Below are 13,307 nucleotides of genomic sequence, written 5' to 3' on the forward strand. Positions count from 1 at the left end.
GTGATAGTATTTATTCTTACGCTTTGTAAGTTGGGTTTTTGTTATTTCTAAACTAAATATTTTATCTTGTTTAATCTCGTGTTCTGCCACGACTTGTTCACTTATTAAAAGTTGTATGCAGATTGAATGAGTTGTTAACTTCAATAGTTTCACTAGTTTTCCCTAGACCTCGACATCGAGCCCTAGTGAGTTGTTGAGATAGTTTTCATTCATTTAGGCTTTAGGTCATTTGCATATAACCCTTGAAACGAATCCGGGAGCGTTCACCATCTATCTGGCTGGTAGATAGGTGACCGTTACAGTGTGATAAAATCAAATCTGTGTGTTACGCTAAATATATTTTCGAAAGATTATTTTTGCTTTTTCAGTCTGTCTCTTTGTCCTGTTTGTCTTTTTATACTTCTGTCTGTGTGGTAATTCTTGTAACTCAATTTTTACCTAACTCTAACTTCTCACATACATTCGTTTTCAAAGTCAACCCAAAAATACAAAAAAATTGTAAAGTTAGCAAGCTGCACTAGGAATTTTAGAAAAACAATTTCTAGTCATTAGTGATGTTTGACGTTTTTTTTTCAAGAAAAAAAATGAATTATAAAAAAAAAAACAAATGAGGAGGATATTTAACAAATTAAATATTGATTTACCTATACTTTTTTTTCAATTTACTGTTACTTAAATGAACAAAATTAAAGCACAAGTTAAAGTGCTTTATGATAATATGATGATAAATTCACCTTAAATAAAAATGTCTTTCTTTACCAAAAATATTCGTCTCTAATGAAATCTTTCAACTAGCTAGAGAGCAATGTTTTTAATAGAAATAAGGTAAATATTCACACACCCACCTACCCCCATTAGTTTAAGTGCAACATAAAAAAAACAACAACCTGGAAAATGACCCATCCACCTCCATCAGTTTTAGTGTCACAAAGAACATGTTTTGTTCCCAATGATTCAAATACCATTCTTTCTTTGTAGGAGGGTTTCATGAAACTTTTTTCACATTTTGGTTTTGTCTGGTAATTAAATTTTTTGCCAGTTAATAATAGAACAATCACGATTTAAAAAAAAAAAACTTTATCTGATCATATCGTTGTGTATTTTTGTCTGTCCGTGTGTAACATGCTACATCCACGAAAACCACCATGATTGGATTTATATAGTTTGTTTCCACATTCGATTGTGTATTAAAATTGTATTGGCTTTTAAAACCAAATTGTCTTCAATAAATTTATTTTATTGGTTAATAGCGCTTTCCATTACACATTAAATTAAGCAATACTTTAAAAAGATACATTTTAGAAAAGTTAATAGATATGTATTTGCCAACAGTACTTTCACCCAATTCGTAAATATATACATGGCATGTAGGAATGTTAAAGTGAAGTAGATAAACTGGTTTCCAAGTGTTAACGTCATTATAATAATTTTAATAGATACTTCAACATACTATTTCTCTTGTTTTTACTTTCTCGTATATGAAATATAGAGGAAGTATTGTAATCTTGCAAAAATCCTACATCGAGGTTTTCACAAATCTCGACGTTTTACACCTCCTTGAGTAAGAAAAACATAATTTTGCAATTGTGTCCGTATGTCGGTATGTATGTGTGGGTGTATGTGAACACGATAACATGAACACCGTTACAGCTAGGTTGATAACATTTTAAATGTATAAAAAGTGTAGTTCTGTATCAACCTTTCGGTGATTTCCGCAAAACCGAAGTACACTTATTCTACTTTTCTTTTTTCAAAATCCTATAACTTGAGTACTCTTTCTTTTAAATAGACTAAATTTCACATATAAGTATAATATATATAGTTTTCTGCCTTTTATCAAATTTTGAGAATTTTGCGTTCAACGGAAGTAATAAATTACGCTATTTGCGATTTCTCAAAAAAACACGCAAATGGATGTAAAACTTATTTATATTCCGCACTATTATACACTCATTGTTTGCTGTTCACTTGGTGCGCAATTCGCTTTTCTGAGCGATTCTATTCAATTTTTAAAATTTTAAGTATTAAAAAATGGATTAAAAACAATATCTATATCCATATATATTAGAGAAATTTTAGGGGAGATCACTCGCGCTTTATTTCTGTCCAGATTCACACCTCCTAGCCTAAACAGCCTTCCACCAAATAGGCTACCTAACCACATAATAAAACATATATGAAAAAAATCTTTCTAAAACAAGCTTTTTAATGCACTGAAAATAAGAAAATAAAACTGCTTTCTTTCATAAAAGCTTTTTTCGTTTATGAGAGGGTTTTTTTTTACATATTATAGCGACCAACACGTTAAGTTTTAAATCAATTAAAAACGTTATCTTTCCCTAATAGCTTTTATTAGATCGAGCGTCTCCGCGATTGTAAACATTCGGCGTGAACCACAGCTCACAAGACTGATGGTTGATAGCGTCTAGCTAGTTTTTCCCCCTTCTGTTGTTAAATATTGTAATGTATAGAATGATTTGATATTGTTAGTACCGAAACTGATTAATTAATTTTACTGATTAATAAAACATCTAATTAAATTAAAAATAAATAGACTTGTATTGTCATCGAAGTGAAACGTTTCTGGAAAGTTTGCATTTAAAGTAGGACAAAATTGAGTTAAAACATTTGCAACAAAACCACAAACAAATTAAAACAAACAAACAGACGTTGCGAACTAAATAAAAGATTGTAAAACGCCCCCTTACAATCGTTTACATTCTTTTTAAAATAACATAATAAAATGTACAACCCTGGGGTACCTATACATAAACACGAGGGATTTAAAATGTACCAATAGACTCACTACCCTCGAACTTTGGACTACTCTAGCATGACTTGCAAATGAACCAAAACACAAATAATAAATGAATTTAAATAAGACGGACTTACGGGACCGTCTGTGGCACGACAGTAGTGAGGTTTGTTCTTGCATCTAGGTGATCCAGCTTTTTTAGTGTATCTGTTCTCTGTTTCTAGTGAGTAAAAATTAACACGGTTAAAGGGCGTGGCCTAGCAGTAGAGCGCTAGACTACAAAGCCGAAAGTATCGAGTTCGAATCCCGGTTTAAGTTAAAGGAACGTCAATGAGTCCACCAAGCGCTAAAGTGTACATGACTCGCGTCTGGGAAAGTAAGTCTTCTAGGCATTACTGCTGACAATATTACCCCTTAAACTACAGTACTCTAGAACCATACGAACTTTACTTCATCTGCCTAATCGATCATTTTGTCTCAATAGAAATTTTTAATGCTTAACACATATAAATAACTGTAAGTATGTTAAGTTCGTAGTCGTGAAATTTGTATACACCTTTGTTATGCGTCGTTTTGATAATAGAATACTGTTGAGTATTTTAATTGTTTTTTTTTAAATTGTTAAAGAAATGTCTTCATTTTATGAATAGATCTCACATAGCTCAAATATGTTTTTAAAACGACGCTAGTATGAACTCTACCCCAACCAATTCCTTAAAATGGATGTAACAACTTTGAAAGCTGCCTCGGTGAAAACTTCACCGACCCTAGTATAAACTCTACCCCATCAAATCCCAAAACATGCATGTACTAACTTTGTAACCTGCCTCGGTGTTAACAAAACACCTCCGACTCTAGTATGAACTCTACACCAACTGATTCCAAAACATGCATGTACCAACGTTGTAACCTGCCTCGGTGTTAACAAAACTCCTCCGACTCTAGTATGAACTCTGCCCCCCTCTCAATTCCAAAACATCCGTGTACCAACTTTATAACCTGCCTCGGTGAAAACTTCACCGACCCTGGTATGAACACGGCTTCCACCAATTCCTAAACATGTATGTACCAACTTTGAAACCTGCCTCGGTGAAAACTTCACCGACCCTAGTATGAACGCTGCCCCCATCCAACTTCAAAACATACATGTACCAACTTCGAAACCAGCCTCGACGAAACCAAAACACCTCCGACCCTGGTATAAACTCTCCCCCTATCAATTCCAAAACATGCATGTACCAACTTCGAAACCACCCTCGGTGAAATCAAAACTCCTCCGACTCTAGTATACATTCTCTCCCAACCAAATCCCAAACCTTCCCTAGGCACCCGAATAAAAATAACTCACCCAGCCCCTTAATCAATCAAAATTATTAATTTGTACTTTAGAGTGATTTGATTGAATGATATGTATGCTAACGTCATATCATATTTTTTTTACGTCATTATTTTGTGGAAATTTAAATGTAGACATTTTAAACGTCGTGTCATTTGACACGACGTACTCTAACGTTGTGGTTTTTTAAAACTTGAAGTTTATAATCTTAAGCAAATTTTTACTAAGGTGATCAAAAATTAAGATGACAATGCAAGATATAGAAAAACAAAATACATTGAGTGGTAAAAATAAAAATTGTAATTAGACGTAATGTATTATGTATAAGTAAACCTTCTTAAATTAAAGAAGTTCAAGTCAAAAAGAAGTTTGATGAAAACTGTAATACTAAAGCGAACATGGTCAGCTAATCTGCTGCAAGACTAAGATATATATTCCTCTTCCTTCTAGTTTCATTGCCTTTTTTGGTTGAGGTCTGTAAGCATAGGTAAACATCGCCATGTTTTCAAATATCGCGATGCAAACCACGTTTTTTCTATAATTTGAACGATTATGCAGGTGGCCGTAAGATTGGCTGGTGCTTTAGTTGCTACACATGACAAAAGGTCTTCACTTTTTTGTTTGCTGAATTAGGCAGTTTTTTGTGTAATATAAAATGAATCTCATTTAAAGTTTGAGATGATTTTTTAAAAAAGATGTGTTAAGTTCAAGTGAATTGTCTGAAAAAATGGAATCTTTTAATACTCGTTTAATAGTAGTGGATCATATCAAACACCGAGTAGCGAAGGAAGGCTTTCAGTGGGAAAATGATGGCCGACAAAGTAGTGTTACTCCCAATGCCGTCCAAGCGGCCATGCGTAGTCTTGGTGATGAATTTGAGGAACGATTTAGAAATAGATTCAATGATTTGATTGAACAGCTTAATATTACTGATAACAACGCTTATGATACTTTTAAAACAATAGTTGATGAAACCTTCTCTGATGGTATTAACTGGGGCAGGATTGTGGCGCTTTTAGGCTTCGCTGGATGCTTTGTGGTATATTGTTTCGTACATAATAAAAGCCATTTGGTGGATAATGTTGTTGAATGGGTTACTTCATATATCGACACTAACTTACAAGAATGGTTGACGTCTAATGATAAATGGGTAAGAATAGTTTCCATATGCATACATCATAATATCAAATTTATATCACCTGTTAAGAAGAATCTAAATCAGTATATTGACTTGTTTTAACTGATATATTTGAACAACAGAATATTGATTAATTCAAATTTATGAGCTGTGTTTTCATTAGAATACATATTGTGTTTAGGATAATTGTTATGTATGCTACAGCTATATTTTATCTCTATCATCTTTTATCAACCCTCTCCCCATGACTCTTAAGTATACTGATTACCCATCTTCAAGATAGAGAAATCAAGAAATTGAGTCTCTCTTATTTTTATCTTCTACAGCAAGGTCTGGTTGAGTTTTATTCACGCACTGAAAGTCACAGAGATTGGCCATCTTTTAAAACATTACTTAAATGGTCTGTGGCAGGACTTGGTGCAATCACACTGGGAGCATTTCTTGCACAAAAAATCATAAATTTTAATCATTTGTCATGGTGACTGTTACAATGAAGACGGGTCTGCAACAAATTCCCGAAAGACACTTGCCCGAATGCCGTTTGCCCGAAGGCCGATTTCCCGAATGGACACTTGCCCGAATGCGACAAATGCCCGAATGGACACTTGCCCGAATGCGACAAACGCCCGAATGGACACTTGCCCGAATGCGACAAATGCCCGAATGGACACTTGCCCGAATGGGACAAATGCCCGAATGGACGCTTGCCCGAATGCGACAAATGCCCGAATGCCACTTGCCCGAAGGCCGTTTGCCCGAAAAATGTTAACATTATATATTACTAAATAATCATTCGTAATCAATTTAAATTTAAAATGTTGGTAAACAAAACACATCTACGCAAAAAGAAAGTGAAAAAATAATATTATATATTACCACGCAGACATTTTAAATTAATTTGTATTTGATATTTAAAAAGTGTAGAAACATACTTTCTCTTCCATATATCAAATTAGACAAAAATACAATTTTTATTCATCTCCGGATTTTAAAATGAGTTTTGCTTTCTTTATTAAGTAATCACTTCAACACATTGTCTTAACAAGGTGCATTAAATGTCGATCAAACATATTTGACTACGTTTAGTTTTTAAATTTGCCACCTAGACCTCACCTCATTCTTTTGTTAAATGATCACCAAACAAACGCGCCTCTGTTCAATGTTGCGAGACGCCGCGCCGCCTACGCCGTGTCATAAAAGCTATATAACCACCGCAACACGTCGGCTAAACAAGGTGTTCAAAACATTCATCAAAAGAATGTTAGAACACCGCCGCCAACATCACCTTACATTTGTTAAAGAATAAAGTTTTTCTTACTGTACTTTCTCAGTTTTGAAAAAAATAAATAAAAGCTAAATTTAAAAATATAAACAACTTTGTTTTATGCTTAGAATTGTGTTAATAATCAAAATTTCAAACTTAAATTGATTAAAGAATGTCTATTTGGAAATATTATTTATTATCTAATATTTACATTTTTCGGGCAAACGGCCTTCGGGCAAGTGGCATTCGGGCATTTGTCGCATTCGGGCAAGTGTCCATTCGGTCATTTGTCGCATTCGGGCAAGTGTCCATTCGGGCATTTGTCGCATTCGGGCAAGTGTCCATTCGGGCGTTTGTCGCATTCGGGCAAGTGTCCATTCGGGCATTTGTCGCATTCGGGCAAGTGTCCATTCGGGAAATTGGCCTTCGGGCAAACGGCATTCGGGCAAGTGTCTTTCGGGAGAACGTCCGGCTCCCAATGAAGACATACATAAAATTATAGCACATTTCTACTCTTAAGCCGTTGAATAAAGCCAAACATTTGTAACGTTAAACATTTTACGGTGTTTTTCTCTTCTCCTCCGCCTTCCCCGTACCCATCCCAACCCTTATGTCGGATGTTGCAGGGATGTAAATCTCACTAAATCTGTTTTTGTCCTGTGTTCTATGCATTAAATATTAAACACGTATACATCTATACTCAATACAAGTTATACCCCCACATATATTGGTAGGTTACAAAAAGTGTTAAAATGACAATATTTGTTAATAATAGATCTGATTAAAAACTCTATCTTGAGATCAGTGTATGAAACAAAAATATTTTAAAATTTTAGCGTATTAATAATATTTAAAACAAGTTTCGCCGATAACGCTCAAGTAGAAATATTGTCTTTATGGTTGAGCTCTGTAAGCATAGCTAAACGTCGCCATTTTCTCAAATATCATGATTCTAGCCGCCTTCTCTCCCCTCTTACTTAGTAATCTCCTCCTCTAACCTTTTGTTTACAACACGGCTACAGAGAAAAAAAAATATCCCGTCACCTGCTTGCGATATAAAATACAAAAGCTAGTGTCTTTATTTTGCGTACGTTGCACTTGGAAAAGATATGGTCTAGCTCACTGTAAAAGATGAATCGTCTCCCCTGCTAATGACGTTACAAGGAAGACACGAGTAGACGCTATCTCGCTACTAAAACGTACCAAATACGCGATTAAAAAAAATAATTAAAAAATAACTCAACGTGAAGTTAAAAAATAAATTGTCTTCGAGGGAGAAGTGTGTTGTATGGAAGTATTTTTCCGACACAGTCTGTTTGGTTCATTGTCCTATGCTCAGATACCCGTACAATGGGTATTGTGCTCACGGCACACAATGGAAGGTAGCCGCGTGCCTTCGTAGCACTTAAAAAATGCGTAGAGTGAATGACGGCGTATGTTTTGTAAGCTTGAAAAGATTACACCAGCGGGACATTAGTAAATATTTTTAGGGTTTTCTCCCTTTAATTAATTTCAACAGAGTACTAAAAGCTTGTCTTGTGTAACATTACCATATTTGATATGTCTTTTTAAATGTCGCACGACTCGCTCCGCGGAAACTAATCGTCTCCCCTGTTAATGCCGTCACAAGGAAGAAACGAGTAGACGATGTCTCGCTACTAAAACGTAACAAATACACATTTGAAATTGTGTTTGTCTTCACGGAACACAAGAGTAGGAGGGTAGGTCATTGGTCTTTCTCCTCCTCCTTTTTTTACAACACGGATAAAAAAGAAAAAAAATATCGCGCCACCCTGATTGAAAAATAAAATACAAAAGCGAATCCTTTATGTCGACTGTTTCACGGTTCGCTCCGTGGAAAAGATACCTCGCTTATTATCCAACCATCCATCTGCGTTGGGGTATAGCTATTGTCCTAGGCTCAGCTACCCATACAATGGGTATTGTGCTCACGGCATACAATGGAATTTGGGCGCGCGCTATTGTGACACTTAAAAATGCTAGAGTGAATGATGCGGGTATGTTTTGCAAGCTTGTAAAGATTACACCAGCGGCACATTAGTAAATATTTTTAGGGTTTTCTCCCTTGAATTAATTTCAACAAAGTTCTAAAAGCTCGCCTTGTGTTAGATTAGCCTATTTGATGTCTATAAATGACGGATAAAAATAACTCGCCCGTATCAGTCCTCAGTAAACCATTGGGATCCTAAATTTATGTGAAGCTATTTGTGAATGTAAACAAGACTGTTCTAATTATAGAACATCGGATTCTACCTTCGTTGCTCTATTAGGGAAGACGCGAGCAGCACACGCGTCAAACATTTTTAAATTTAAACAATAAACGCACGGGGCTACACCGTTCCATTGTCGCTATTATAATGTATGTCGCTGAGTTCTCGTACATGAGAATGTTTAAAGGGTAACAATTAAAAACTATAAAAAGAATGAAAGAACCATCGTTGTGGTCGTGGATTAGTTTAGGGGTGAACCACCCCACTCCCTCCCCACTCTCACAGAAGTCCCATTCTATAGACAGGGAAGAGTAGAATTCGGGTCCAAATCAATAGAATTTCTCTGAGTACTGATGGGTTCCTAACTCACGTTAGGGACAGTAAAGCCTGATGGGTATAGTGATGAACACACTATCTCTTCATATGCCGAGGTTACAGAAACAAAATAGTATTTGTTTATCTTCTATATTAATATTTATTTTAGAAAATTATAAAAAGATAAACAAGTGGAAGTCAATATGGTAGAGTTATAGAATCTTAAAATTAAAAAGTGGTGAAAAAAAAAAAAAAAAATAAATAAATAAATAAATAAAACAATGAAAACGAAGTGATTACCAACATAGTCTCAAAAGAAATTTACAAAACTTGAGCTTTGAAACATAATCGACTTTGAAACTAAAACAAAAACATAATCAAGGGTATTTAGTTTAATTTCTGTTAAACCATTGGTATCCTAAATTACTTTTTAAATTGTTAACAATAATTGATGAATATACTCTTTGATGTCTGACCCTGGTCACTATTTTAGAAAAAATATCAATGTTTTTAAAGACACTAACAACTGGGGTAAGACTAGACCAGCCCTATTCAATAAAGCTAGCCTTACAATAGATCATAACGAATGGTTCGGGGTAGACAAAGCGCGCGAGCGCGCGATTCGCGTTGTACACAAAAGACAAGCTCACACAGACGTCAGACAAAGGGAGAATGAGATTGCAACACACAAAGGGAAGGGGCACCACCTGCTACCACCTCCCATACCCGCCCCCGGGTTTCACCCGCATCATATTTTACTATATACTGTTAAAGCCGGACTGTCGTCCAGGTCAATAAAACAACCAACAACTGGTCAAGTGGTCAACAACCGGTAAACTGATCATCTGGTCAACAAGAACCGGTTAGTTGGTCAACTGGTCAACAAATGTATAACATTATTATTTTAACCGTTAATGAAACAATAGGTCAGTTGGTCAAGTGGTCAACAACCGGATAACAAATAGAAAAACAATGCTCTCCTCCCCCTCCATGATAACCGTTAATAAAAACAATGTAAAACAACATCTGAGCAACAACTGGTCAGTTGGTCAAGTGGTCAACCTACCGATCAATTGATCAAAACAATGCCCTCCTCCTCCTCTATGATAATCGTTAATAAGACAAAGTAAAACAACATATGATGAACAAGTGGTCAAGTGGTCAACATACCGATCAAAACAATAACCTACTAGTCAAAATAATCAACAGTTGGTTAATGAACAATCAACAACGGGCTAAAAAAATCAATGGTTGGTCAAAAAACAGGGACAATAATCAACAGGTGGTCGAAAATCAATCAATAACGGGTTAAATAATCAACAGGTGGTTAAAAACCAATCAATAACGGTCAAAATATGCAACAGGTGGGCAAAAACTCAATCAATAACGGGTTAAATAATCAACAGTTGTCCCTCCTCCTCCTCCTCCCTCCTCTCCTCCTCCTCCTCAATACGCATCAAACGTGACCTACTATACTACTTGTCTGACCACAAAAGTAAGTTATTTTTTATTAAAAATTTCAATTATAAAACCGAAATCCAAAGACTGACAAAAGTGGAGGGAGCTTTCTTTCTGTGGCAGCCGCATGTATGATAGGCACAAAAAGATTTAAAAAATCAACACCAAGTTCTAAAATCAAGTGTTTGTTTATGAGATTGGCTTTACCTATTGTGCCTCTTTGTTTGATTAAAGTTTTACAACGTTTCAAAATTTATTTCCAAAAAAAGAAAAAGGGTATAGTACATAGTGTAAGTACCGTATATTGTATATAGCGTATAGTACATATTGTATGGTGTATACATCATGTTTAATAATCTATAGCTCTTGGTCTGTTGTGTAATGTAGACTATGTTTGGTGACGTATACTATATGATGTAATTCATATAGTGCATGGTGTATAGAACATGTTGTATCGCCCATAAAATTTAAATATGACGTATAGTATATCATTTATATATATATATATATATATATATATATATATATATATATATATATATATATATATATATATATATATATATATATATATATATATATATATATATATATATATATATATATATATATATATATATACATATATGTATTCATATAAAGCAGGGGTCTCCAAACTACGGCCCGCGGAGATCTTTTTGTCTAAGTCAGGGGTCTCTAAACTACGGCCCGCGGGCCGGTTGCGGCCCGCGATGTCCTCTCATCCGGCCCGCGGAAATCTTTTTGTCCATTAAAAAACGTTTGTTGGTGATTGCTAAGGAACTTTGCCCAGAAAAATCAAATACATGCCTGGAAGAAACTGGCCCCCGAACTGAAATTTGATAGTTAATGCGGCCCTCGGACTGAAAAGTTTGGAGACCCCTGATATAAAGCAAAGCCTTACCTGCCGTATCATTAGCGCATGCGCCATAAAAGTGTTGAAAGAACAATATGGCAGCGATGAGCAGACTGCAGTAGTCCATTATAGCTGCAAGCCAACTATAATGGGAACCTGTTGGTAAGGCGAAGACCTCATCGGAACAGCGAGTCTGTTTCGTTGATGTGTTGATGGAGCTCAGTGTTGAAGTCAACAAATTACGTTTCTATTTAACCTTTTGGTATAAGCCAATCGTCTTGTGACAACAGGTTGTTTAGGGATTTGGATTATTTCATATGCAAGCAGAAGGGGTGGAAGAATGATTTTGATACTGGTATCAGACCATGAACTGTTGTTGTGAAATTTGAAAAGGTTGACCCAATTATACATAAAATGATAAGTTATGATATACAACAAATATTTAACAATATCTCTAGCATTCTTAAATGTTTTTCAAAATATCACTAACAACCTAGCACACCTATTTCTGGGAGATTCCATTTTCACACATGAATCGTAGAAGCCATCCAACAATGTTTTACATTACGTAACAAATTATCACCCGTATTTCTTGGATAGCCCATTGTTGGAAATGCAAAGAAGAAATTACACAATAATGTTTTAGATTAATCAACAACCTAGCGCACCTATTTCTGGAATAGTCCATTGTAAGACTAGGATAGTAAACCAACAATATGTTCGAATAAGTTAACGTTGCATTGATCAAATTTTGACTGTATAGTTAACTTCATCTTTAGGCTTGCGATCCTTTTGGTAGATGGAGTATAGCTCATGTGGTTCTTAAATTCAATAAATGAAGGGATGGTGGAGTCGTCCAGTCGTCTATAGGTTCCCCAACTAAGATACTCATCAGAGCAGTAAAGCTTCTGAAGAGTCAGATGTTAAAACAATTTGGCTGTCAGCGGATTAGAGATAAAGATAATCACGTTATTTACAAACAATTTATCTGAAATGACAGATAATTAAATGATCTGTTCAAGTCGGTCTCACTTTAATTCTTAAGTTTTACTTTATCCCCAGCTTTAATTTATGTCATTTTGTTGACCGAATAGAGAAGTTAGTCAATACACAAACACACACATACAAACATTCACTTGTTCTACAAGATGTTCGATCATCATTTGACATTTACTTGTTCTATAGGATGTTCTATCATCATTTGATATTCACATGTTCTACACGATGTTCTATCATCTTTTGATATTCACTTGTTCTACACGATGTTCTATCATCATTTGATATTCACATGTTGTGCTCGATGTTCTATCATCATTTGATATTCACTTGTTCTACACGATGTTCTATCATCTTTTGGTGTTCACATGTTGTGCTCGATTTTCTGTCATCATTTGATATTCACTGGTTCTATAGGATGTTCTATCATTATTTGATATTCACATGTTCTACCCGATGTTTTATTATCATTTGATATACATTTGTTTTACACGATGTTCTATTATAATTTGATATACATATGTTCTACAGGTAAATTTAAAATAACGTAGTAATAGAAAACTTAGATCGTCGGACGATACAACATATTTTACTTAGTGAGACAAAGACGATTATCCGACCTGGTCAGACTTAACCCGATTATTTGATTGTCTATCATCTCTCTTGGTTAAGTGTTTACACAAGATATGGGATTTGGTTAATCTCTTTCACCTAATAACTAGTGGGCCATTTGTTTTTACCTTTGATGTGGTGCTACGTCGACGCAATATTTTAAAATAGAAGTTATGATAAACGTTCTAAAACCATTGCTATATCAAATAGCAGATTTACATTCGATGCAATGTCCAATATTAGTTATGGGAAACATAATAAGCCCTTGTAATGGCAAATATCAGTTACATACGCGATACATCGTCAAATATTAATAATGGTAAACATA

General features: G+C 35.0%; 1 protein-coding gene across 1 annotated transcript; it reads left to right on the forward strand.

The window, feature by feature from the left end:
- Positions 1-4,818: 4,818 nt before the first annotated feature.
- Positions 4,819-5,711, forward strand: LOC131948263 (apoptosis regulator R1-like). Its single transcript, XM_059309801.1, has 2 exons — positions 4,819-5,226; positions 5,556-5,711. The coding sequence occupies exons 1-2, from the start codon at positions 4,819-4,821 to the stop codon at positions 5,709-5,711; spliced, it is 564 nt and encodes a 187-aa protein (XP_059165784.1).
- The last annotated feature ends 7,596 nt before the right edge of the window (positions 5,712-13,307 follow it).

Source organism: Physella acuta, unplaced genomic scaffold (genome assembly GCF_028476545.2).
Source record: "Physella acuta isolate Inbredline_101_S28 unplaced genomic scaffold, ASM2847654v3 ptg000634l, whole genome shotgun sequence".
Classification (NCBI taxonomy): domain Eukaryota; kingdom Metazoa; phylum Mollusca; class Gastropoda; family Physidae; genus Physella; species Physella acuta.

Excerpts from the sequence above, each read along its gene's own strand:
- LOC131948263 (XM_059309801.1), top strand. The coding sequence starts at position 4,819 with ATGGAATCTTTTAATACTCGTTTAATAGTAGTGGATCATATCAAACAC. Across the intron at positions 5,227-5,555 it reads ACTTACAAGAATGGTTGACG|CAAGGTCTGGTTGAGTTTTA; the intron begins TCTAATGATAAA and ends TATCTTCTACAG.